Source organism: Prunus avium, chromosome 3 (genome assembly GCF_965620075.1).
Source record: "Prunus avium chromosome 3, drPruAviu1.hap1.1, whole genome shotgun sequence".
NCBI classification, from domain to species: Eukaryota; Viridiplantae; Streptophyta; class Magnoliopsida; order Rosales; family Rosaceae; genus Prunus; species Prunus avium.
The window spans coordinates 13,855,877-13,882,266 of NC_142286.1; the positions used below are offsets into that span (position 1 = coordinate 13,855,877).

General features: G+C 35.6%; 1 protein-coding gene and 1 pseudogene across 1 annotated transcript; both read right to left on the reverse strand.

The window, feature by feature from the left end:
• Nucleotides 1-3,458: 3,458 nt before the first annotated feature.
• On the reverse strand, nt 3,459-5,351 carry LOC148295679 (uncharacterized; annotated as a pseudogene).
• A 351-nt stretch (nt 5,352-5,702) lies between these two features.
• Nucleotides 5,703-9,233, reverse strand: LOC148295680 (uncharacterized). Its single transcript, XM_088250569.1, has 5 exons — nt 7,686-9,233; nt 6,965-7,593; nt 6,568-6,852; nt 6,376-6,481; nt 5,703-6,284 (listed from the first exon to the last, which is right to left on the reverse strand). Exons 1-5 carry the CDS (start codon nt 8,421-8,423, stop codon nt 5,703-5,705), a joined length of 2,340 nt encoding a protein of 779 aa, XP_088106695.1. The 5' UTR covers nt 8,424-9,233.
• Between the last annotated feature and the right edge of the window lie 17,157 nt (nt 9,234-26,390).

Here is a 26,390-nt window from a genome sequence, read left to right on the forward strand (position 1 = left end):
GCATATCTAACATAATTAGGTTTACAAAGAGTTCTTCAGGTACAATAAAAGGAAATCTCAAAAGAAGATGATCTGAAGAGCAGCAGAAGAGAGATGGCCTCACATGGTGGTCCGGTACTTGTCTATCTATTGCCTGGGGGCGTAGAACAGGAAAATTATGAGTGGACAAAAATAAAGCTTTTGAACGTAATTATACAAGACGTACTTACCCCACCGTTTGAAAAACCATTTTGAAAACCATTTAAAAACACCTTTTTATATAGGCGTACGTAAAAAAATTACTGTAAGTAAATATATAAATAGTAAGCTCCGATAAAACTCCTTTTACGGCACAAACTTCATACGAACTTGAAGTGTCCAATTGGCCAATTGATTTGGGATAGAGCCTAAAACATGGGAAACAGCATCATATGGTGGTAGGAGTCACTTGGGGAGTTTTGACTGGAATCCGATAACGAAAACTATGCAATCCTCCAACCACTCCATTTACGGTACGAACTTTGTACCAACTTGAAGTGTCCAATTTCATTGACCAAATGATTTCGGATCGAGCCTAAAACTTGGGTAATGTCATAAGACAGTGGGAGGAGTCATTTGGTGAGTTTTGAGCGGAATCCGATTACTAAAACTATGCCATCCTCCAACCACTCCATTTACAATACGAGCTTCATACGAACTTCAAGTGTCCTATTTCTTTGACCAATTGATTTTGGATCAAGCCCAAAACTTAGGTAGCGTCATAATACGGTGGGAGGAGTCATTTGGTGAGTTTTGAATGATATCCATTAACTAAAACCACGCAATGCACCAACCACTCCATTTACGGTATGAACTTGAAGTATCCGATTTCTTTGACCGATTAATTTCGGATCGAGCCCAAAACTTGGGCAACATCGCAATATGGTACGAGGAGTCATTTGGTGAGTTTTGAGTGAAATTCAATGACTAAAACTACGCAATGCACCAACCACTCCTCTTACGGCACGAACTTCATATGAACTTACGATGTCCAATTTCTTTGACCAATTGTTTTCAGATCGAGCCCAAAACGTGGGCAACATCATCATATGGTGGGAGGAGTTAGGTGGTGAGTTTTGAGTAAAATCCAATTGGTAAAACAATGGAATCCTCCAACCACTCCATTTACGGTCCGAACTTCGTATGAACTTGAAGTGTCCAATTTCTTTGACCAATTGATTTCGGATCGAGCCCATAACTTGGTCAACATCATAATATGGTGGGAAGAGTCATTTGGTGAGTTTTGAGTGAAATCCAATTAGTAAAACTATGCAATCCTTCAACCACTCCATTTATGGTACGAACTTCGTACGAACTTGAAGTGTCCAATTTCTATGTCCAATTGATTTCGGATTGAGCCCAAAACTTGGGCAACAACATAATATGGTGGGAATAGTAATTTGGTGAGTTTTGAGTAGAATCCAATCACTAAAACTATGCAATCCCCCATCCACTCCATTTACGATATGAACTTCGTACGAACTTGAAGTGTCCAATTTCTTTGACCAAATGTTCTGGGATTGAGCCCCAAACTTGGGAAATATCCACAACTACAAAAAGTGAAAAAGATGACCAGAAAAAGATGACGGCAGAACAAAAAACTGTCGTTGTGTTTAAAAAGATGACGGTAACAAAAAACCGTCGTGGATAAGTGACTTAAACAACTAAAAAATGGAGGTACTGTTAAAGTTTTTTAAAAATGACGCACACAAATAAAAAAGCGTCGTCTTATTAAAAAGGTTTTCTTCAGAGTTAAAATCTGACCAAAAAACAACGACAGCATGTATGAATCCACCGACGTGGAAATTAAAGACGACAGTTCACCAAAAAACCTACCGTGTTAACTCCTAACTAAACACGACCAACTGTTCTTAGTCCTCATCGTATAATATAATGGAATCCACGTCGGTAGATTACAAAACAACGACGTGTTAAATCAATGTACCATGACGCGAGAGATGACACTACAAGACAAAAACCATTCCACGACGTCTGATTTGCGTCATGGAAGGCATTTAATGATGCGGACGAGACGTCGTAACACACGTCGTAGAATGGGGGGGTCATGGAAACTTTTTTAAAAACATGGCGTCTGTTACGCGTCATAGAATGATGTTTCAATGACGCGGTCCGTGTGTCGTCCTATACTTTCTATGACGCATCCACGATGTCATGAATGATGTTTTAATGACGTCCATTAGGCGTCATTAAGAATATGACATTCCTTTTAACGCCGTCTATTAGCACTTTACATGACGCAACATGCACGTCATTGAACTTAACGACGTTCCTGAGACGTCATTGAAATATTTTTCATGACACACAGTTAGACGTCATTGAAATTTAAAAATAAAAAATAAAAAATTATAATATATATATATATATATATATATATATATATCCCATCATTTTTAATTCTACAAAAAGAAATTAATATATAGAAGCAAAACTGAAGACATAAAGGCTAATTAATATACTTTAAATTAATATTACTCAATATGATTCTAGTACATCATGGCAAGTCTAAAAATTGTCTTTAACTAATCCCATAATGTCAATCCTATGAAGTATGAGAAGATTTGATACTTGCACTGTCCAAAACAAAATAAACATCCAAAAAGATGAGCTCCATGATAGTTTGAGAGGATGTGATGCTTCATGTCCAAAAGAAGGTGCAAATGGTACTAAAATAATTACAACCATTATTACCTGCATTAAAACAAAAGATCAGAAAATGAGAATGAAGGTCTAGAAATTACAAGCACGCATGAATGAAAATGAACCAGGTCTGTAAATTTTTGGTCCAAATGGGAAATTTCATTACATAGAAATATCTTGCCAAATAAAACAAGAGAATAAGAGAATCCAACAAAACTAATTTAAAGGACCGAAAGTTCATGAATGAAGTTAAAATTGACCAAGAACCCAGAAAAAAGAAGAAGAAGAAAGATAATAAAAAGGTTTAAGCACAGGGAGAGACGACACAAGAGACTAAACAATGAGTTCACAAAGAATCTAACTTGCCCCTTCTTTACAATTCTTTGGTTTTTTTTTTTGTGGTAACCTTTTTCTCACCTATGAAAGACAGACTTCCAAAGCTCAGCATGTAACAGTATATAAAAAACTATATAGATTCTTAATTACCCCTCAAGTGTCCATGTAGAACAGATGTATACAACTCTATATATACAAGGTTCTTTTCTTCTGCAAACAGAGATTTGACATTTCTAAGTATACAACTCTAAGATAATGCAGTTAATAAGATTTCAATTGCATGTGCAAGTTTAAGATTTGAATACCAAATTATTTAGTGCATGTAGAAGCCAATTAATGCCAATATTTCATAAACAAATTACAAATGGACAATCACAAGTGTGGTAGAAAGACCTTCATATATTATAGAAGAAATGATTTTGACTCCGAATTTACCTCAAACTTCTTTAGTCAAAGCTGATATACTTATGCGGCCAAGCAACTGTGCTTCCAATTGCATCATCAAGAAAGAAATGCTCACGTGAACTCCTAAACAATGGTACTTCGAGGACTAAAATTTCTTTGATCCAAACTTTATAACAATCAGGCCCAAGTACAATATGATGTACTTTTGAAGTAGGATCAGTAGATGCAATTTCTGCCCTTGCAACTACTTGCCCTGTTGCAGTCCAATTTAGCAGATTGCACTTTGCATTGGTAAGGTTTAGATTAGAAGGCACTTGAGTATTGCCTTTTGGGGACTGATAATAAATCAAAAAACTGAAGTTACTATAATTTCTACAATCTTAGGTGGATATGTAATTTTTAATAATTGACTATTTGTATTTACCTGTGATGGTCCAACAGGACTTTGTGCAACTCCATCAGCATTGCTAGTCTTTTTCTAAACAGAGATTTGCATAGTTAAAATATGAGAATGCACATTTGAGATAAAACTACTAGAACTACAAGAATTAGAGCAACTTACCATGTTTTGCCTAAACTCCATGATAAAATCCTCTAGAAATTTTTGGCGTTCTGTCAATGCTGCCACTTGAGTAATCATGGACTGCTTCCAAGAATTGTTTTGAATTTGAGCGTCTACCTACGAAGGTGTAACCCCAAATCCAAGGCCTCTAACACGACCAGGGTGCTCCTTACCAAGAACTTGAGTCAATGCATCCTCTTTAATAGAAATGGGATTCTCAGAAGCTGGAGCTTCTGCCATTTTTTCCTTGATATTTTCCTACACAAATTAATCAAAGACATGAAATTATATTATATTTCACATGCATTAAGAAATCAATTAAATTTCGAATTCATCTATATTACATACAATTGCAGCAGCTACAACATCATTCATTTTTGCTTTCTTTGGCTCATGTCCGATTATCCATAATTCAGGCCTTGTTAAAGTTTTACCTGGATTATTAGTTTTCTGCATAGAAAAGAATTAGTAATAAATCAAAAAGATCTAATAAATAAGTTTTCAGAAAAGATAATATAAGTCCTACTCACATAATCATGTTCCAATCGTGCATATCCTTTTCGGCTAAGTGTGTGTGGCATAGTTTGTCTTGCCCGTACTGCTCTCATTTTATCACTTTTTTCCTGCAAAGGATCATATATATCTCTTCATATATGTAACCTTAATCTTACAACAATAATTTTTTATTACAAAGCATGATACATTTCTGGTCGTACTTTCCACTTATCTGACATGCGTTCTGCCACAAATGCATCCCATTCTTCCTGTGCTGCATCACTAGGCTTGAGTAGAACCATATGACGTGCTACATCTGACCTACTTTCTAAAATTCTTCTTATTTGCACTGATAGTTCAGATTTCCAGTTTCTCCAAAGCTTATCCATCATGCGCAAGATAAAATTCTTGTGACAATCTTCCACTATGAATTTTTGCTGCAGTATCAAATCAAGAACTATAAGAACAAATATTCAAATCCCTCATAACGTAAATGCACATTAAGAAAGACTTATATTACCATCAGGAGAGTCCAAGCTCGATTTTTGATAGAAGGTGTCACTTGGTCCCATGACTCTATGTTTATTGGCACACACTCCCTTACTATAACCCCAAGGGTTGTACTAAACCTCACTGAGACTTCACCAACAGGTTGGCCAGATTCATTCCACTCAATTTTCTTGCGATATTTTTCTCCCGTTGGAATAACTTGCAATGTTGTTTTACCTCTTTTCTTCTTCTTTTCCTTGTTCATAGAATGGGGAATAGTTTCTTCTCGAGGTGTAGATTCAGAACACTCATCAGCTATTCTGGAAGAACTAGCTCCTTCTCTCAAACCACATCTAGGTCTTTCCTTCCCTCCAACAGAATCTGCCATCTCAAGTGTAAATCTGCCATTTAACCCCCCCCCCCCCCCCCCCAAAAAAAAGTACCATAACATGTCCAGTTTTCTAATTAGTAATATGATGTTAAGAGAAAACCAACACAATCAAAACAGCAAAGAACATGTCAGCACAATAAGTTCAATAGAAAATAGTATTAGCACATTGTAACTAAAGAAACTGATTGTGGTTGCAGTTGATAGCATTACAACTTAAAAGCAGAAAAAAATGCAAGGGTCTTACTTTGATAAACAAATAAAATATATAGCACGTAGTAATATGAACAGAAACGAAATTTGTAATGCCAATAGGAAAAGAAACTAATTTCATATATGGAATACAAACAATTAATTATCAGCATTGTCCCTATCATCTATGTCAAGTGAAGATGCATCTTGTGGAGCATATGATTTATAAACACTCTCATCAAATTCCTCCAGGTCATGAAAGCCTCTTGGTGGTGCCTTTAGTACTGTATACCAATGTGAGGTTTCACTTTCTCTAAAGTAGAACACTTGCTTTGCATGAGATGCTAAAATGAATGGATCTCTTTCGAATTTACTTAAACCATCATGAAGGTTAACTAATGTAAAGCCATCCTCTTTTTTGACACCACTAACAATGTTGGCCCAGTCACATTGAAATATAGGTAACCTAAATTTGACAAAGTCCAACAGCAAAATGTCCCTTATGACCCCATAATAATCAACATTTGCAACAACTTGTGCTGTATCCTTGGCACTAGATCTGCATAGAGTCTCAGCTTCAAGATAAACACCATAGTCTTGTGTAGAGTTATCAACTTCAGTTGTATGAAAGCGTTTTCCATTAATAAGATATCCAGTGTGAGACATGGCATAAAGCCTAGGCCCATTTACAAGCCATTGAAGTGTATTCAACTCTATGTTGGTATCACCATCCAACGGAATCTGTATAATCAGAATAAGTGACTTTTTTAAATATATGCATGTCAGCTATTATATCAATTGTAGCAGACCAGATTAAGAAAGCATTTCTAACCTTGTGTTTTAACCATTCAATGAAGGTCTCCAAATGCCTTTTAACTAGCAAATTGTCATCTCGTAGTAAGCGCTGGTCTGAAAGCAATAACTCGTTCTTATGCATCCTAATAGGAACACGGTAATGATAATATTATTAGTTACTAACGATTATAAAACCTATAAAGGGCTGTTAAATGGTTAACAAACTCACTTGATGTACGGTTCAACTTCAGTACTGTTAAGCAACACATGGAGATGAACAATTTTTTGCATTTCGGCAGAAAGTTGAATTAGACGCCCCTTTAAAAGTGGGCGACCCACTATAATTGTCTCATCTTCAAAATCTTCATTACGATGGTATTTAGTACCAACTGCCTCAACTTGTTGAATGTATCCACTACACAATCTCACACACTCCTCAGTTAGAACCCATTCTGCTATACATCCTTCCGGTCGTGCACGATTTCTAACATACCCTTTAAGCACCTTCATATATCTAACAATTTGCACAGGAAATAAGTGAACAGTTAATTACTCCTTTTCAGAATGTGCAATCATTGATTAGATTGTGTATTGCATAGATAAAATAAAGGCTTAAAATAAATTACCTCTCAAAAGGGTACATCCACCGGTAATGCACAGGTCCACATAATCTAGCTTCCTGTCCTAGATGAATTGTTACGTGAACCATGACGTCAAAAAAAGATGGAGGAAAATACCTTTCCACCAAACATAGAGTTTCTGCAATCTCGTCTTCTAATACTTCCAATGTATTTTTATCAATCACTCTTTGACATAGCTCATTAAAAAATGAACATAGACGGTATATTGCCTTTCGGGGTCCATCAGGTAAAAGTCCTTTTATAGCTACTGCTAACAACTGTTGCATCAATACATGATAATCATGGGACTTCAAACCAACTATTTTGCATTCTTTCACTTTAATGCAATTCCCAATATTTGAGCTATATCCATCAGGTAACTTTAGATTAAATAACCTCTCACAAAATTTTATTTTCTCAATCTTTGATAATGTGTAGCGCACTGATGGAATATTCAACTTATCCTTTCGTTCTTCCAAAGGCAAATCTCCCATAAGATCCAATCGCTCTAAATCTCTGCGAGAATCAGATCCATCTTTCGACTTTCCCTTAGCATCGAATATTGTTTCTATCAAACTCTCACAAACATTTTTTTCAACATGCATCACATCCAGATTATTACGCAAAGGCAGTACCTACGTTACATTTCAAAAACAACATGTTTAGTTCAAGCTTAAAAGTAATGAACTAATTACAAGGAATGTATGATATTATAAAAATAACTAACCTGCCAATATGGTAAGTCAAAAAAAATTGACTTCTTTTTCCATATTTTAGATGGATCACCTTTTTGGGCTCTCTTTCTCTTTTTTTGGGACTTTCCCCACTCATTGGTGAAGCCACTTAAAGCAAGTAAAGTATCATTCCCAGTCAATGGTTTCGGTGCCCTCCTTGTTTCTTTGGTTCCATCAAACCAGCTTGCTTTTGAGCGCCATGGGTGATTTGGTCGAAGAAAACCTCTATGACCCAAGTACACTGTCTTTCTTGCTAATGATGACCATTGAGAGCATATATCTGGACTACAAACAGCACATGCGAATTCCCCCTTTGTAGTACATCCAGCTAAATTGCCATAAGCTGGATAATCATTTATTGTCCACAACAAAGCAGCTCTAAGGTTGAAAAGGGAATTTCTAAAAGCATCATAGACCTCGACCCCATTGGTCCATAGCTCCTTCAAGTCATCCACAAGTGGTTGCAAATATATATCTATGTTGTTTCCTGGTTGTTCTGGACCAGGAATAAGTAAAGTCAGCAACAAGTTTTGTTGTGACATACATATACTTGGTGGAAGATTGTAAATGACTAGAACAACTGGCCAACAACTATATTGAGAGCTTAGATTCTTGAAGGGATTAAATCCATCAGTTGCAAGCCCAAACCTAAGATTTCTTGGATCACCAGCAAAATTGGGCCACTTTTGGTCAATCACATTCCATGTGACTGAGTCAACCGGATGACGCATCTTCCCATCTTAACTATGGTGAGTGGAATGCCAAGTCAATTGCTCCGCTAATTCTGGTGAATTGAACATTCTTCGCAGTCTTGGTATTAAAGGAAAGTAACGCAAAACTTTCGCAGGCACTCCCTTCTTAGTCTTCTTAGTTCGTGGGTTTACTTGCCATCGCGACTCACCACACTTAGGACAAATCTCCATATGCTCTTGTTCTTTTCTAAATAAGCAACAATCATTAACACATGCATCAATCTTCTCATACCCCAAATCAAACTCTTTCAGAAACTTTCTTACTGTGTACAAAGAATCAGGAAGAACATTTGGATTTGGTAACATATCCTTAATAGCCTCAAGAAAATCGTTGAATCCCTTATCGGTAAGGCCATTTATAGCTTTAATTTTGTATAAGTATGTGGTGGCCGATAGCTTTGTGTATTTCGTACACCCTGTATATAAAGGGCATTGGGCCTCATCCAACTTCTTTTTGTAACAATCCTCTACACTTTCACCTGTTGACTTTCCAGCTCCATCACAAGTAATATAAGCATCATTGTACATCCTATGTGCCTCTGGCATTTCATAATCTTCAGTTTGGGCATGCATTTCCAAATCTTCAACGTGTGTAGAAGTACTTACTTGTTCCCCATGAAGGATCCAAACCTTGTATAGAGGGTCAAAACCATGCTTGAGCATGTGCATATATAATATGTTATCTGTTTGAGAGCAAAGGTTTTTACAAACTTTGCAAGGACATATCACCATATCAGGATTCCTTGCATAATGTTTAGCATTCTCAATAAATTTTCTCACTCCATGTTGGTATTGATAACTAAATCTACACAAAAAATAAATTTATATTAACCAACTAAATTTAATAATTCCTCTATAGTTCTATTGATTTAGAGATTGGGGAAACCTTGGGAAAGTTGTCCAGCTTTTATCCATAGTAATTAATGAATTGTCTTTCTTATCTAACTGGAATATGACAATAGTCATAGTTAGTAAAAGAACAACACATGTGATGTTATCATAAACTAGAATTAGTTTGATAACCGAGGTGATAAACTGATGTGAAAATCTATCTGTCATTGTACTTAAAAAAAGGCAATCTGGATAATATATATGTATAGAAACACAATCCCATGACAGTTGCTTTGTATAATTCAGATAATTAAAATAAATATAAACGGTTACTAGAAAAAATCCACCCAATGAAAGTGCAAGACTTAATATGCACAACAGATAACAAACCCAATGAATACAAAAACAAAAGCAAACATCAATCGAGGAAACAAAAACAAAACTTCACTCAATTCCAATCACAAGTAGACCAACACTTCATGAGAAACAAAAAATTAAGAACAGTAACACCTTAAGAATATTCTGGAAGAAGTTTGGTGAATTAATTCTATTTCAATTGAATTCAAAAGCCAATTACACACCAAGAGAGAGTGAAAGCTTAAAATTCCTCTTGCTGTAGAAGCCACCAAGATAGAGTGGAAGAGAGAGTGCTTACCTTGAGACTCCAGGTCTGAGAATGAAGAAGAAGAAAAAAAATCAATTTAACCTTGAGCTAGGTTTGAGAACGAAGAAGAAGGTCTGAGAACTGAGAACGAAGAAGAAAAAAAAATCAATTTTGGGTTTAGGGTGAGCAAGAAGACGCTGGAAAATATCAGACCCAAAAAAAAAAAAAAACGCTGGAAAAAAGTTGTGAAAAAATAAGGCGCCAATATTTTGGTGAAACAAAAGGCGGGATGCGAAAATAAAATAGGGAAACAAATTCTAGATTTATGACGCAGACTACAAGTCATGTGAAATAATTCTATGGCGCGGCAGACACGTCTTTAAGTTAATGACGCAGACCAAACGTCGTCTAAAAGCACTAGAATCCATGATAGACAACACGCGTCATTAAAAAAAAATAACAATGACACTTGAAACGCGTCATGGAAACCCCTTTCGATGACGCAGATCGCGCGTCATTAATAGTTTGACGTTAAATTAAGAAATTTTTAGGGGTACATCTATGACGCAAGTCATGCGTCGTCGTATAACTGTTTCATGACGTGTAGAGGACGTCGTTAAATTAAGAAAAAATTTCGGATGCATCTATGACGCAGATCATGCGTCGTCGTATAGGGGTTTCATGACGTGTAGACGACGTCGTTAAATTCACAACAAGCTATAGAGAAAAAAAAATTAACGGCGTGTGATAGGCGTCGTCTAAATATACAAGAAACAATGACGCACATCCCGCGTCATTGAAAACAAATTTAATGACGCAGTCAGCAAGTGTCGTGATAACCGTGTCATAAACTCACTTCGATGACGCATTTTAAAAACACGTCATAGATAATGGCATTTAATGACGTGTATTTTCAATGTGTCATTAAATCTGCGTCATAAAAAGACATATTTGTTGTAGTGTGAATTTATCGACTTATTATTTTGGAGTGTACTACGATGGTACCTACAACACTACTGTCGTATTTATTTACCACATCCTAAGTTCAAATTACTGTCGTATTTTTTCAATTTATACGTCTACCTTCTCTGTAAACCGCCATCTTATTTTTATTGCTTTTTAAAATTAATTAATTTTTCTTTTATTTTGGTAATATCTTTCTTAATATCTATCAGAAAGAACTACTGCCAAAATACTTAAAACCATCACAAGGAACAACCAACTATCTTAACGCAAAACAAAATTTAATTCTCAAGTCAATCCTGAACAACATTTTTGTCTTAAAAGGCAAATCTCTATTGATCAATATTTAATAGGAGCAATATTTAAAAGGCAAATACTAGCTGAGGACCCAATGCATCGTGGTTGTGTTTCTCCTCGGTAACCTTTTCTGCCTTCACCCTCAGCTTGTTCAACTGTTTCTTCCTCTCATATGCAAGCTTGGCCCTCTCCTTCCTCTTGTTCTCAAGCTCCTGCACAGCCACAGATAAATTCATTAGTGACTATTTGAAAGCTTGCCCAACAAACAGTATAGGAATCAGATAATTTCCAAAAACAATAATTTCAGTTCACGAAAACAGAACCAAACCAAAATAACTACGCTTGAGAGCATCAGGAATGAACATCCTCTTTATCTTATCATAAGGAGGTGGAACACCCTCGTATGCCTTCAAACGAGCAAGTGCGGCTGCACCACGCTTGGTCTTGTGAGGAATCATTCTGCAAACCAAAGACAATTTATACAAAGAAATTCCCTATTGAGTGAAATAAAGCAAAAAACGCAACTAAAAACATTTGCTTTCGGAAACACAATTTTTTGGAGGTTGATGAGACAGAGCCAAGGGCAAGAAGAAGTTGGAACCCTAATTGAAAACTGAGAGTTAAAAAACCCGTGAAAAAATCATATTTAAACAAATTATCGTAAATATCCACGTCGGTTCTATTACAAATAGCGACGTCATATTTAACTAATCGACATCGATTTTTAACAATTAGAGACGTATAAATATAATTAACCACGTCATCCCGTAAACTAAGGCCAACGACTTTTAAAATCAACAACGTCGGTTATGCATAAGGGGTAACATGTAATTCCACTTCTGCAAAGTAAACTTTTGTCGTGTATTAACAAGAGAACAACGTCGTTTTCAGAACCCCAAAGTAACCACATCGGTTTCTTAAAATAAATAGTTGTTGAATTTCGAAGGACAATGTCAGTTTAGATAAACAAGTGCCGTCATAACCACGTCGGAATTCCAAAAGTTGTTTGGCTTTAGTGATAACCACGTCGGTTCCTACTTATTCTCCATCGTTATAACTAAATACAAGGGCGTTTTTTAATAAAACCGTCGTTGTATTAAACTTTGGGAAAATATATAAACTTTTCATCACCTGACCTAATGTTCTACGTTCTCTCTCACCGATAAAATATCTCAGTTTCCCTCTCATTTCCCAAAAGCAGCTTCGTAAGCATCATTGTCTGAATCTCGTCATCGTCATCGTCTTCGTCTCCAAATCACCATTTTCTTACGTCGGAAGGAAACTTTCTTTGCACGCCAAAGGTTTTTTCTCAATCTCTTCCTTTTTTTTATCTTTCATTTGAAAGAACGAGTATGGAAACAAGATTCCGTCAAAATGAGGAAATCTTTCACTGGTTTGATTAAATTCATTAGTCCATCACTCTCATGACGTCAAAAGACGATAATTCTATCTTGTTTGTGACGTTAGAATCGACACACCACGACGGTCGTTAAATCCGACCTAATGCAAACTGCACGATGGTGGTTAATAACCGTCATGGTGTGACAATTAATACATCAGAAACAAGAGAAAACCGTCGTCTCGTGGGAGAAAGAACTGTCGTTTTTCTTGTATCACATATCAGTAAGACGATGGTTGTATTTTGTGTTTGACGTTGTAATTTTTAAACCATGTCGGCTCTTAGGCTAAATAACCGACGTGGTGTATACACATTTACGTCATTAATGAGATAAAACCATCGTCTTATTTCCATACGTGGTCTGAGAAACTGTTTAATAGGACGTCGCTGTTTTCGTGTTACCGTAGTGGTGTTGTATTTATGACGACGGTGTTGTTTTACAACCGTCGTCCTAAATTAAATATCACAGCTGTATTTTTTCGGACGTCGTTTCTTTGTTATTACGTCGTTCGTTTTAAATAACCGATGTTGTTTTTCTTGCAGATTAATTAAAAATGGTTTAGAAATCTCAAAACAAGGAAGCTCAAGTGTCAGAGGCTCAAAGGGAGGAAGCCAAATCAGTTTCAAAGGCTCAAAGGGATGAAGCCAAATCAGTTTCTAAGGTTGAAATGGATGAAGGCAAATCAGTTCAAAGCAAATCCTCAAAGAGGATTAGATTTTCTTCAACTTCCGATAAAGACCCCAGCACAACCACATTTGTTGAGGAACCAAAATCCACCCGCGGTATCAACACAATGAGCCGTGTTGTGAAGAGGAAAATTCAGAAGATTAAGCCTGTGGTTAAGTTCAATAAAAGGGGCAGACCACATGGCAAGGCTGCTATTGAGATGCAGTCTTACATTGGTGTTTTGGCAAGCACCAGAGTCCCTCTTGTGGACAAGAAATGGACTCAATTGCCCAAGGACCTAAAGGAGCATATTTGGGAAGCTGTTCAAATGGCCTATGTTATTGGGGATGGGTGCAAGAAGATGGTCCTATCGTCTGCCACCCAAAAATGGAAGGATTTCAAGTATAACGTAACTGGGCAGTATACCCTTCCATTCGCACATGACAAGGAGAAGTTAAAAGAACCCCCTGAGCTTTATAAGTTCATAGAGAAATCGCAATGGGATGCCTTTGTAGCTTCAAGGTTATCCCCAGATTTTGAGGCTGTGCATTCTGGGCAGAAATAGAGGAGGGAGAAATTGGAGTACAACCATAGGTTGTCTCGAAAAGGGTATGTAGGTTTGGAGGACAAATTAGAAGAAAACATGCCCGGTGAAGAAATCAATCGAGCTCTTCTATGGAAGAAGGCAAGAGAAGATAAAACGGGAAACATCCCTTATCCAAAGGTTGCAGAGAAGGCAAAATTAATTGTAAGTCTCACTAACTCTGTTCTAAATTTGAAAAACAGAGTGTTTTATTTTGGTATAGAAGTCGCACGTTTAAATAACCGACGTTATAAAATAAACACCACAACAGTTTTTATTTACCACCGTTTCAAAAAGAATAGCACGTCGGTTTTTGCATAAACCAGACGTCTAGATACAATTAATACGACGGCTTAAATTCCGGAGATGGCCGTTTTGTTTTAAGTTTACTCACGCACACACTCTCCCTCTCTCAGTCTATTTGACTGAAATTTGTGTCGCACAATTTCTGGAAAAGAATGCATATTTGAATTGAGTTTTTTCACTTCTTCATTAAAATTTACGACGGTTTTATCTCATCTAGACATTAGAATTTTTATACAACGACGGTAATTTTATGCCGCCATATGAAATTAAGTCCTACGTCTGTTTGTTCAATAGTCCGTCGTCTTAATTGAAATACTACGACGATCTTTGAACCCTATGTTCTATTAATCTGTTGCTTTTGAATATACGACGGGTTTTTTCTCCCGACGTTGTAAATTGTAAACAACGACGGTATTTAACTACCGATGTGTTAAATGAATACTACATCAGTTATTTAAGAAAATCGTCGTTGTAAATGATATGTTACGTCGGTTTATTTATCTGTTTTACACTCTGCTCAGTGTCTAACAATCTCTTCGGGAGCAATGATATCTTGACTCTTGCTTTGGGAACCCCCGAGCATGGTGGGAGAGTCAGAGGAGTTGGTGCTGGCATTTCCCCAACTCAGTTCTTCAATTTGCCGAGACAGCAGAGAGTAAACTTTGCTGACAAATTGAAGGAAAGTCTTATGGAGGCAGTCAGAGAAGAGACATTGAGGATGGAGGCGAGGTCAAGGGAAAATGTTTTGGAAGTAGTCAGAGCAGAGAGGGAAATTATGTTGGCATAATTCCGTCAACTAGTTCCTAATTTTGATCCCAACATGCTCAAAACCCCAATTTCTCCAATTCCTTTACCCCCTCAAGATCAAAGCCCAAAAAATCCAATGTCTGATATGGCAAGCTGCTCTGGGGCCACTAATATCAGACCCCTAGCTTTGGGGGTAGAAGATCCAAAGCCTGATGCTGATACTGCTGGAAAACAGCAAGATGACACGCTGAAATCTCTGATATTTTCTTTTTCTGCCTTTTAAATTTTAAATAGACGTCGCTCTTTCAAATATCCGATGTTAACATTTAAAACGACGACGGTATATATTTACCGACGTTGTAAAACAATAATATGTCTGTTTCTTCCAAGAACTGTCATTTTGAGTTAAATACCACGACACTTTTACTTGTTTTGCAATTTATTGGGCATTGAAAATAACGACTGTCTTTTTTGCCGTCGTCTAATTCTTTTATAAACTGTCGTCTATTTCATGAAAGCATTAATTGCATTTTAATTAGATGACCTTTCTTTAGTGTAACGACGTTATAACGTTTACACAATGACAGTTCTGTATTTACCGACGTCTATAACCTTTCCTCCGTCAGTATGTACTAGAAACTTTCGTTTATATTATATACCACGTCTGTTTTTTGGGTTTAGTTAGAGTCGTTTATTTTAGTTCACACACAAACTAACTTATATTTCTTTATTTATTTCTTGTAACAGGATCTCTCAAAGCTAGACATGCCACCTCCTCTGTTAGCCTTATGCCAACTTGTTCAGACCAAGTTGTTGCCAACTAACGAGAATCTGACAGTTCACATGCCCAAGGAAGTGTTTGGCTTTGAGCATGATACCTTCCTCTTCCCTGAAGATATTTTGCAGTTTGGTTCCATGGTTGAGATTGGAACCACAATGATATCAGTATACATGAGGTAATTCTAGAAATCCCATTTTGTTTTACATTTCCCTTTCTTTTAAATTAAAATCTCATTTAATTGAATTTCATATATTTAGGTACCTATTTGACTATTTAAAAATGGCAAATATGGTAAACCTTATTGGCCTCGTAGACCCTGGGCTAGTCAGCTCTCAATCTGGATCTCTATCAGACCGAACAAAACACCTGTCAAACCGCCTGAAAACAACAGATGGGAATCAATTTTTCTTGGTCCCTTATAATCCAAGGTCAGTCCCCTTAACTATTTAAAGTATTTTCCTTGTAATATTTTTCTTTGTAGTACTATTTAACCTATACGAATCATTATGTGTAGGGGTCATTGGGTGTTGGTAATTGTGAGACCAGCAATAGAGACTGCCTATTAGATGAATTCACTGCCGAAACGCTCCGTTGACGACGACATGAAAAGTATAGTGAATACGTACGTTGATTTATTCTGATCTAAGATTTTTTTTCCTATAATGCATTTGAAGTATACGACGGGTTTTTATAATACCGACGTTATAACGACAATACAACGACGGTAAGTTATTACCAACGTTTTAAATAATTTATTACGTCAGTATTGTCTTAAAAACGTCGTGTTAATTTAATTACCAGGTCGTTTGAGTTTTATTTAAGAACGTTTTAATTTTTTTTGTTCAATTTTTTGTTATACGACGTTTTTCCTGTTACCGACGCTATAATGTTACACAACGACGGTAGTTTTTGACCACCGTTTGAAACAAAATACCATGTTATTTGTTTTAAAACTCCGTCGTTTTGACTGATTTAGCACGACGGTTACTATTTGTATTTAGATTTTTCATTTTGTCCTTAACACTCTTTGTTTTCTTGTAACAATTCAATGAAAATGTTTAACATTCATATAAACAAAAATTCATCACGTAAACAGGCCATTACAAGAAGATATAATTCATGATGCGACAAGTGTAGACTATGGCTATTACGTGATGTGATTCATGAGAGATATAATTCATGATCCAGACCTTGATTTCGAGAAGAAGGTAAAAGGTAAAATTTTAGATATACTTTTTTTATTTTACTACGTCAACTTATTCTTTAAAACCGTCATTTGTATCTTTATAACACGTCGGTTTTTTGATTTATTTTGCAATTTGAAAAGAAAAAAGATCGAGTTTAGTATACACAAGAACATATTGACGAAGTTAGGCATGAATGGGCAGAATTCGTTAACAGGCAAATACAGAATGATAATTGATGTACATAAATATTTATTAACAATGTTTAGGTTTATTTTAGTTTATTAAAAATGTACATAAATATTTTTGTTGTAATCCATCGAACAACCATAAAAAAAATTAATTTTTTTGTGAAATTTTTTTAGTTCCCAAAAAATTCATGAAAACTTAATTTAATTCCCAAAAAACGACGTCTCCTTCTAATTTACACGTCGAATATGTGTATACAATGGTCGTCTTACTATAACTAGAAATATAACATCGACGGCAATTATTAAAAACGACATGTAACAGTAATAAACACGACGGTCTCTATTTACTTCATCTTGTATGGATAAATTTGTACTAATATACTACGTCTGTTAGTATAACCATATCGACGTCTTAATAATATACAAAGGTGGTTATTATAAAAAATTTGACGTCGTATAAATAAACAACGTCGGTGATCCAAAACAAGATGACGTGGTAATACAATAACCCACGTCGGTGATCCAAAAAAATTGACGTGGTAACATTAATTATTTAAAACAAGATGACGTGGGAACTTAATTATCCACGTCGGGGAGTAAAACAAGACGACGTGGTAACTTAATAACGTCGTTTGTGTTCGTTTCGACGTCTAAAACAATATATGACAGAACCCGACCCAAATCCCACTTTGGAATCCGAGCCAAACCCTGTGCGTGTTTGACACCTGGCAAGTGTCGAGCACAAATGACCTAATTGCCCTTCTAGTCAAATTTCAAATAAAACTAGGGTTTGACTTTTGCCGAAAATTCAGCAGAGCACTACTACAAAAAAGGCAAAAGACGACGGGAATTCACCGTCGTGAATTTGGTTTTCAAACCGTCGTAACATCGATCGACGTCTTTTGCAGAGTAAAACCACGACGCGAAATCACCGTCGTTGTTATGACAAACAACGTCATTAAAAAAATACAACCGACGTCTGTATACTGAAAAATGAACCAAAAAATTGTCCTCGAGAAGAATAGACGACCTATTTTATACAACCACCGTCGTGTAAAAGAATACAATACGTCTTTAAATAAATAAAATACGACGTTACTAAATCATACGACGTCCAATATATTTATATAAACGTCGTGCAATAGTAATGCCACTTCGTTTTCTCCATTAATATTGACGTGGAAATAGCGGTTAGGGTAAATCACCGTCGTTGTTATACCAAACAACGTCATTTACAAAAAAAACCGACGTCTGTACACTGAAAAATGAACCAAAAAATTGTCCTGGAGAAGAATAGACGACCTATTTTATACAACATACGTCGTGTAAAAGAATACAATACGTCTTTAAATAAATAAAATATGACGTTATTAAATCATATGCGTCTAATATATTTATATAACCGTCGTGCAATAGTAATGCCACTTCGTTTTTTCCATTAATATTGACGTGGAAATAGCGGTTAGGGTAAATCACCGTCGTTGTTGTAATAAACAACGTCATCTACAAAAAAAAACCGACGTCTGTACACTGAAAAATGAACCAAAAAATTGTCCTGGAGAAGAATAGACGACCTATTTTATACAACATACGTCGTCTAAAATAATACAATACGTCTTTAAATAAATAAAATCTGACGTTATTAAATCATACAACGTCGAATATATTTATATAAGCGTCGTGTAATAGTATTGCCACTTCGTTTTTTCCATTAATATTGACGTGGAAATAGCGGTTAGGGTACATCACCGTCGTTGTTGTAACAAATAACGTCATTTAAAAAAAAACCGACGTCTGTACACTGAAAAATGAACCAAAAAATTGTCTTGGAGAATAATAAACGACCTATTTTATACAACATCTGTCGTGTAAAAGAAAACACTACGTCTTTAAATAAATAAAATAGGACGTTATTAAACCATACAACGTCGAATATATTTATATAACCGTCGTGAAATAGTATTGTTACTTCAGTTTTTCCATTAATATTGACGTGGAAATAGCGGTTAAGGTAAATCACCGTCGTTGTTGTAATAAACAACGTCATTTAAATAAATACTACGTCTTTAAATAAATAACATACGACGTTATTAATATTTACTACGTCTTATATATTTACATAACCGACGTGGAAAATATGTTAGGCTCATGACTTACGACATATTTATTTCTATAAACGACGTAGTATGTGATATACAACGTCGTGATCATGTAAAAGACAGCCGTGTTTCTCTATTTATACGTCGTCTTTAATAAAATAATAGTCGTCTAATCCATCCAAGACGTCGTCTTTTGTAACGTTCAGGTTCGATATCTGTCCTTTTAGACGTCGGTATTATTATACTGAAGTCGTGTTATTTGTAATTACATGTCGGCTCTTTATCCTTCTCCGAAGTGATATCGTTAATAACTGTTTCACAATAACGTCGTCTTTTTTCACTTTCAGTTCGCTTTTAGACGTCAGTAAATTCAATGCCGTCGTTGAGTGCTCCAAAACGTCGTTTTTTATTGACAATTTTATGACAACAGACGTCTGTTTTTCACAGTTTTATAAGGACCGTCGTTTTATAATACTGAACCAGTATTTTATGTTCTGATTGTTTTGTGTCCAAAAACTGCATAATGAAAGTGAAGAAAACACATTACAATTTATTACAAAATTAATGTCATACAGTAGTGCTGTTTAGGGCATAAATAATTTCATAAATTACAAGAGCATCATTCAATCCATATATCTTCACACCCATCTCGAATATTTTGACTCCCAAACTCACCCACTAGTTCATCAAATGTGTCAACATTTGGCATCCCTCTAGTAAATGGCTCACACTCAATTCTCACATCACCTAAGACATCATCACCAATAACATCATCATTATATTCTCTATTAGGCGCTGATAACACTACCGACCAACCATGATGCATCGGGTCGTCAACAAAAAATACTTGTTTGACTTGAGAAACCAAAACAAATTGGTCATTCCTATGTCCAATTTTACTCAAATCTACAAGGGTAAATCCAAGTTCGTCGACTACAAGGCCGGAAGTACTATCTATCCAATCACACCTAAAGACTGGGATTGTAAACTTTTGGTAGTCAAGGTCCCAAATTTCTTGAATGACACCATAAAAACCCATATTTGAGAGAATTGGGTTTTTATCCTTGGCACTAGCAACTTGCATGGTATGTGCAAGTAAATAAACTCCACTATTTTGAACTGTCCGCACATCATCTTGTGCCTTGATGTTAAATTTAACACCTTTAATAAGATAGCTCTTATATAATGGCACTGCCATGTTTGGACCAGCTGCTAGCCACCTTAAATTTTCTGATACCCCATGATTGCCTCCCTCATCAAGTTCACTTTGAACCTGCAAATTAATCATATCTTAATTCAATCGAACATAGAAAGAAGAAAATTAAAAGTCCAATATGTTATTGAATAACATATACCTTGAAGTGTAGCCATTGAACGAAAGTGCTATTGTGCTTATCTTGCAGCCACTTTGTTCTCTTTCTAAATTTTGGATAAGCGGCCTTGATGTGGATCATATGTTCCCTACATGACACGAAAAATTCAAGCATTACGGTCCCAAACATATAAGATAAACATAAGGAATAATTTAAAATGGAAACTTAAGGAAAGAAACTCATACTCGATATAAGGTAGAACTTCCTCCGTATTCTCCAAGACATATAGATGTGCTTGGTTCAACAGGTCCCGATCAACTAAGCTCACTGTGCAACCTGATAATGGCTTTGAAACTCCTATCTTCTGACTTGATGGCACTCCAATTGTACTAATATCAGATAAATGTTCAGTGCAAAATTCTACAGCTTCTTCAGCTATATAACGCTCCGCAATGCAACCTTCGGGATGAGTACGGTTCTGAACATACCCCTTTAGAACTTTCATATATCTTTCGAACGGATACATCCATCTAAAATAAACTGGCCCACATAGACGAACTTCTCTGACAAGATGTACTACTAGATGAACCATGATATCGAAGAATGAAGGTGGAAAGTATTTTTCAAGCAAACACAAAGTAACTACTACATCTTCTTCCAACTTATCTAGCTTGGAAACATCAACCGTCTTTGCACATATAGCATTGAAGAAGAAGCACAAACGAGTCATTGCATACCTTGCAGGCTTCTCCAAAACAGAACGAATTGCCATAGGGAGCAATTGTTGCATTAAGGTATGACAATCATGTGATTTAAGGCCAAGAAGTCTTGAATCTTGTAAAGATACAAGATTTTTTATATTTGAAGAATAACCTTCAGGGACCTTCATACCATAGAAAGAATTGCAAACCGCTCTCTTCTCTGCTCTTGACAAATTCCAAGGCCCTGGAGGCAAACGAGTACTTCTTTCTCCATACTCGGGTTGCAAATCAGTTTTGACCCCCATGTTCAATAAATCTAACCGAGCAGCAATCCCATCTTTATTTTTTCCAGGGATCTCCAACAATGTACCAATGATACTATCACAAACATTCTTCTCAATGTGCATAACATCTAGGACATGCCTCACTGGAAGGTATTTCCAATACTCAAGATCAAAGAATTTTGACTTCTTCTTCCAACAAACTCTGTCACCATCATTTTCACCTCCACCTCCCCCTTTTTTCGAGCCCCATATGTAATTAATATCTTCAACCATATGCAGCACTTCTTCTCCCGTTAATGGCTCCAGAGGCGTGCCATATTCAGGTTTCCCATTAAAAGCTGCACGTTGCCTCCTATATGGATGATTGATTGGTAACCATTTTCTATGCCCAATGTAACAAATTTTGTGGCCATTTTTCAACCTGTGACTAGGTGTATCATCGCCGCATATTGGACAAGCTTTATATCCTTTAACAACACAACCAGATAAGTTTCCATAGGCGGGAAAATCATTAATGGTCCACAGTAATGCAGCTCTGAGTTTAAAGTATTCTCCTATGTGTGCATCATACACTCCTCTAATCCCATCCCACAAAGATTTTAAATCATCAATCAAAGGCTCCAAGTAGACGTCTATATCATTTCCGAGTTGTTTAGGACCGGAAATCAATAAAGTCAACATCATGAACTTTCGTTTCATGCACAGCCATGGTGGGAGATTATATGTAACTAAGATAACTGGCCAGCAACTATATCTGCTACTTAGAGAACTGTGGGGATTGAATCCATCAGATGAAAGAGCCAATCTCAAGTTTCTCGGCTCATTACCAAACTCGGGCCATTTATCATCAACAAGTTTCCAAGACGGGGAATCCGCCGGATGAGACATCTGACCGTCAATTGATTTTCTAGCAGCATGCCAAGTCAAATTCTTAGCTGTCTCATGTGATTGAAACATCCTTTTAAACCTTGGAATTGGAGGAAAATACCACAACACCTTCGCTGCCACACCCTCTTTCAAGAATCCATCTTTGGTTTCCTTCCACCTTGAGATACCACAAGTAGGACAATTAGTTGAATCTTCATACTCCTTCCTATACAAGATGCAATCATTGGGGCATGCATGGATTTTCTCATAACTCAGCCCCAATGCACACAAAGTCTTTTTTGCCTCATACAAAGAGGCCGGTATTGTATTTCCTTCTGGAAGCAACTCGCCCTGAAGTATCAATAATTCTGTAAAACATACATCACTCATCCCATGTTTTGCCTTCAAATTATACAACTTCACTAATGCCGATAACTTGGTGTACTTTCTACAACCAGGGTACAATGGTTGATCTCCATCCCCAATCACATTAGCAAACTCATAAGGATCGGATCCAAAATCACCAAAATCATTATCATCCATCTCTATTTCTTCAGACACAAAACTGTACCTACTATGGTCATCATCTTCTTCAACATTTCTACTAGCATTACTAGTTGCAATTGGTTCCCAAGGTTCTCCATGAAATGTCCAATTCTTATAGCTTTGGTCAACTCCATTAAAGTATAAGTGATCCCTTATAATTCCAACCCCAAACAATTTCAAATTCGCACATTTAACACATGGACAACGGATATGCGTTGTAGTTAGAAGATTTTCTACAGAAAATTGCAAAAATGCTTCCACCCCTAACTCATATGCCTTCGATCTTCTATCCGAGTGCATCCATGACTTATCCATCTCCGACACTATATCCTATTATCTATAATAAGGTGAAAAGACAAGCAATGACTATCACTATAGCAGATTATATAAGGTTTTAATAGCAAATAATATAGTAAACAGACGACGGTTTTTAAACAACAACAGACGTATTACACATATATAGACGACGGGTTTTAAAAAAACGTCGTCTAATGCTAGCAAGAAACAGACGCCAGCGAACTTGAACCACGACGGTAGTTAAAAACTGCGTCGTGGTATATATTTACAACGACGGTTTGTTAAAAAAACCGTCGTCGTATGCATAACAGAATATCGAAATCCCAGTTTATTTTCAAGAACCCAAAATATATTCAGAACACAACATATATAAGGTGAAAAGACAAGCAATGACTATCACTATAGCAGATTATATAAGGTTTTAACAGCAAATAATATAGTAAACAGACGACGGTTTTTAAACAACAACAGACGTATTACACATATATAGACGACGGGTTTTAAAAAAACGTCGTCTAATTGTAGCAAGAAACAGACGCAGCGAACTTGAACCACGACGGTAGTTAAAACAAGCGTCGTGGTATATTTTTATAGACGACGGTTTGTCAAAACAAGCGTCGTCGTATGCATAAAAAAGATTTCGATATCCCAGTTTATTTTCAAGAACCCAGAATATATTCAGAACACAACATATACATTAATACTAAGCACGAAACCAACATATACTAAGCATGAAAACATTAAATCCATTCTCGATTCATAATATCAGAGAGTATTAAAAGATCCGACAACATTAAACCCTAAACCAGATTCATGAAAACATTAAACATTAAATCCATTAACCCATACCGTCGACAACATTAAAAAATCACAAAACCCTTTACCACAGAACTGAATATCATTCAATGAATTTACAAGCATGAGATTAGGGTTTGCACTTACAGGTAGGCAGAGCTCACAGCTTATGGCCAACTTGGATTCGACGGAGTTGTAAACTTGGCCAACTTGGATTTGACGGAGAGACCAACTTTGAATTAGAGTTGAGGTGAGAGAGCGGAGCGAAATGTTTTAGGACACAGAAATTTTGGCAACTTGTATAAGAGTTAGAGCGAAATCTGAAAATTTTAGGTCGAGGTGAAATTTTTAGAAAGCGCGCTTTTTAATAAACATCGACGGAAACAAAAATACAATCGTCGTTAAAAGTTTTATCTAAACATGACGCTTATTTTAAAAATGACCGTCGTTGTAAATATACTTACGACGCAAAACCAAACTACCGTCGTTAAACCCTAATAGACAAATATAACCTAAACCCTAAACCCTAATAAATAAAACCACAATTATATATATATATATATATTTTTTTTAAAATAATTTCTCCAAAGGGATTAGGGTTTTATGTCCTAAAATATCTCGTCCATAAAACCCTAAACCCTAATCCCTTTTCTAAATTTATATAAACCCTAAACCCTAAACCCTAAACCATGAAAGTATAAGTGATGTTGTGACTCATGAAAACATTTCTCTTTTTGGTTTTAATTTTAAATTTGTATAACTCAAACTTAATTTTTTAAAGCTTAAGGGGGAAGAAAATATCTCAATGACTTCATAGGAGTTGACGTTGCATTTTTTGGATTTATTTTAAATTTATTATGAATATTTCGAATTAAATAGAATAAAATATTATTAAAAAAACCCACAAACCACGTCGGCGTTAATAAATTCACGACGTTTTAACTAATAATAAACGACTACATTTTAACAAAAAACGCCGTTTAAAGTTCAAACCATGGCCATTTTTACAAAGACAACGACGTACAAACCATTTTCCACGACCTAAACTCTTAACCTCTCGCCGTCTAATGTCAAGAAAACAACGTCGTCTATATAACCAATAGCGTCGTTTTAATAATAAGTTACGTCGCTTTTAAAAAAAATATGACGTTGTTATGTGTGTACAACGTCATTTTAAAGAAACCACGGTTTAGAAATGCGCTCTTCGTAAATCATCGATGGAAAACAATAAAACCGTCGTTAAATATGACATCTATACCCTAAACCCTAAACCCTAAACCCTAAATCATAAAATATAAACCCTAAATTATATATATATGTTTAAATAATTTTAGAAAAGGGTTTATGGTTTTACTGCCTAATATATATTAACCATAAACCCTAAACCCCAAAAATAAACCTTTATCCCCCTAAACCGTAAACCCTAAACCATTAAAGTATAAGTGATGTTGTGACTCATGAAAATATTTTTCTTGTTGGTGGTAATTTTAAATTTGTATAACTCAAACTTAATTTTTTAAAGCTTAAGGGGGAAGAAAATATCGCAATGACTTCATAGGAGTTGACGTTACATTTTTTGGATTTATTTTAAATTTATTATGAATATTTCGAATTAAATAGAATAAAATATTATTAATAAAACCCAAAAACCACGTCGGCGTTAATAAATTAACGACGTTTTAACTAATAATAAACGACTACATTTTAACAACAAACGTCGTTTAAAGCTCAAACCATGGCCATTTTTACAAAGACAACGACGTACAAACCATTTTCCACGACCTAAACTCTTAACCTCTCGCCGTCTAATGTCAAGAAAACAACGTCGTCTATATAACCAATAGCGTTGTTTTAATAATAATTTACGTCGCTTTTTAAAAAAATATGACGTTGTTATGTGTGTACAACGTCATTTTAAAGAAACCACGGTTTAGAAATGCGCTCTTTGTAAATCATCGACGGAAAACAATAAAACCGTCGTTAAATATGACATCTATACCCTAAACCCTAAACCATAAAATATAAACCATAAATTATATATATATTTTTAAATAATTATAGAAAAGGATTTATGGTTTTAGGGCCTAATATATATTAACCATAAACCCTAAACCCCAAAAATAAACCTTTATCCCCCTAAACCCTAAACCCTAAACCATTAAAGTATAAGTGATGTTGTGACTCATGAAAACATTTTTCTTTTTGGTGATAATTTTAAATTTGTATAACTCAAACTTAATTTTTTAAAGCTTAAGGGGGAAGAAAATATCTCAATGACTTCATAGGAGTTGACGTTGCATTTTTTGGATTTATTTTAAATTTATTATGAATATTTGAATTAAATGGAATAAAATATTATTAATAAAACCCACAAACCACGTCGGCGTTAATAAATTAACGACGTTTTAAATTATTATAAATGTCTTAATTTTAAAACAAAACGTCGTTTAAATTCTAAACCATGACCATTTTTACACATAAAACGACGTAC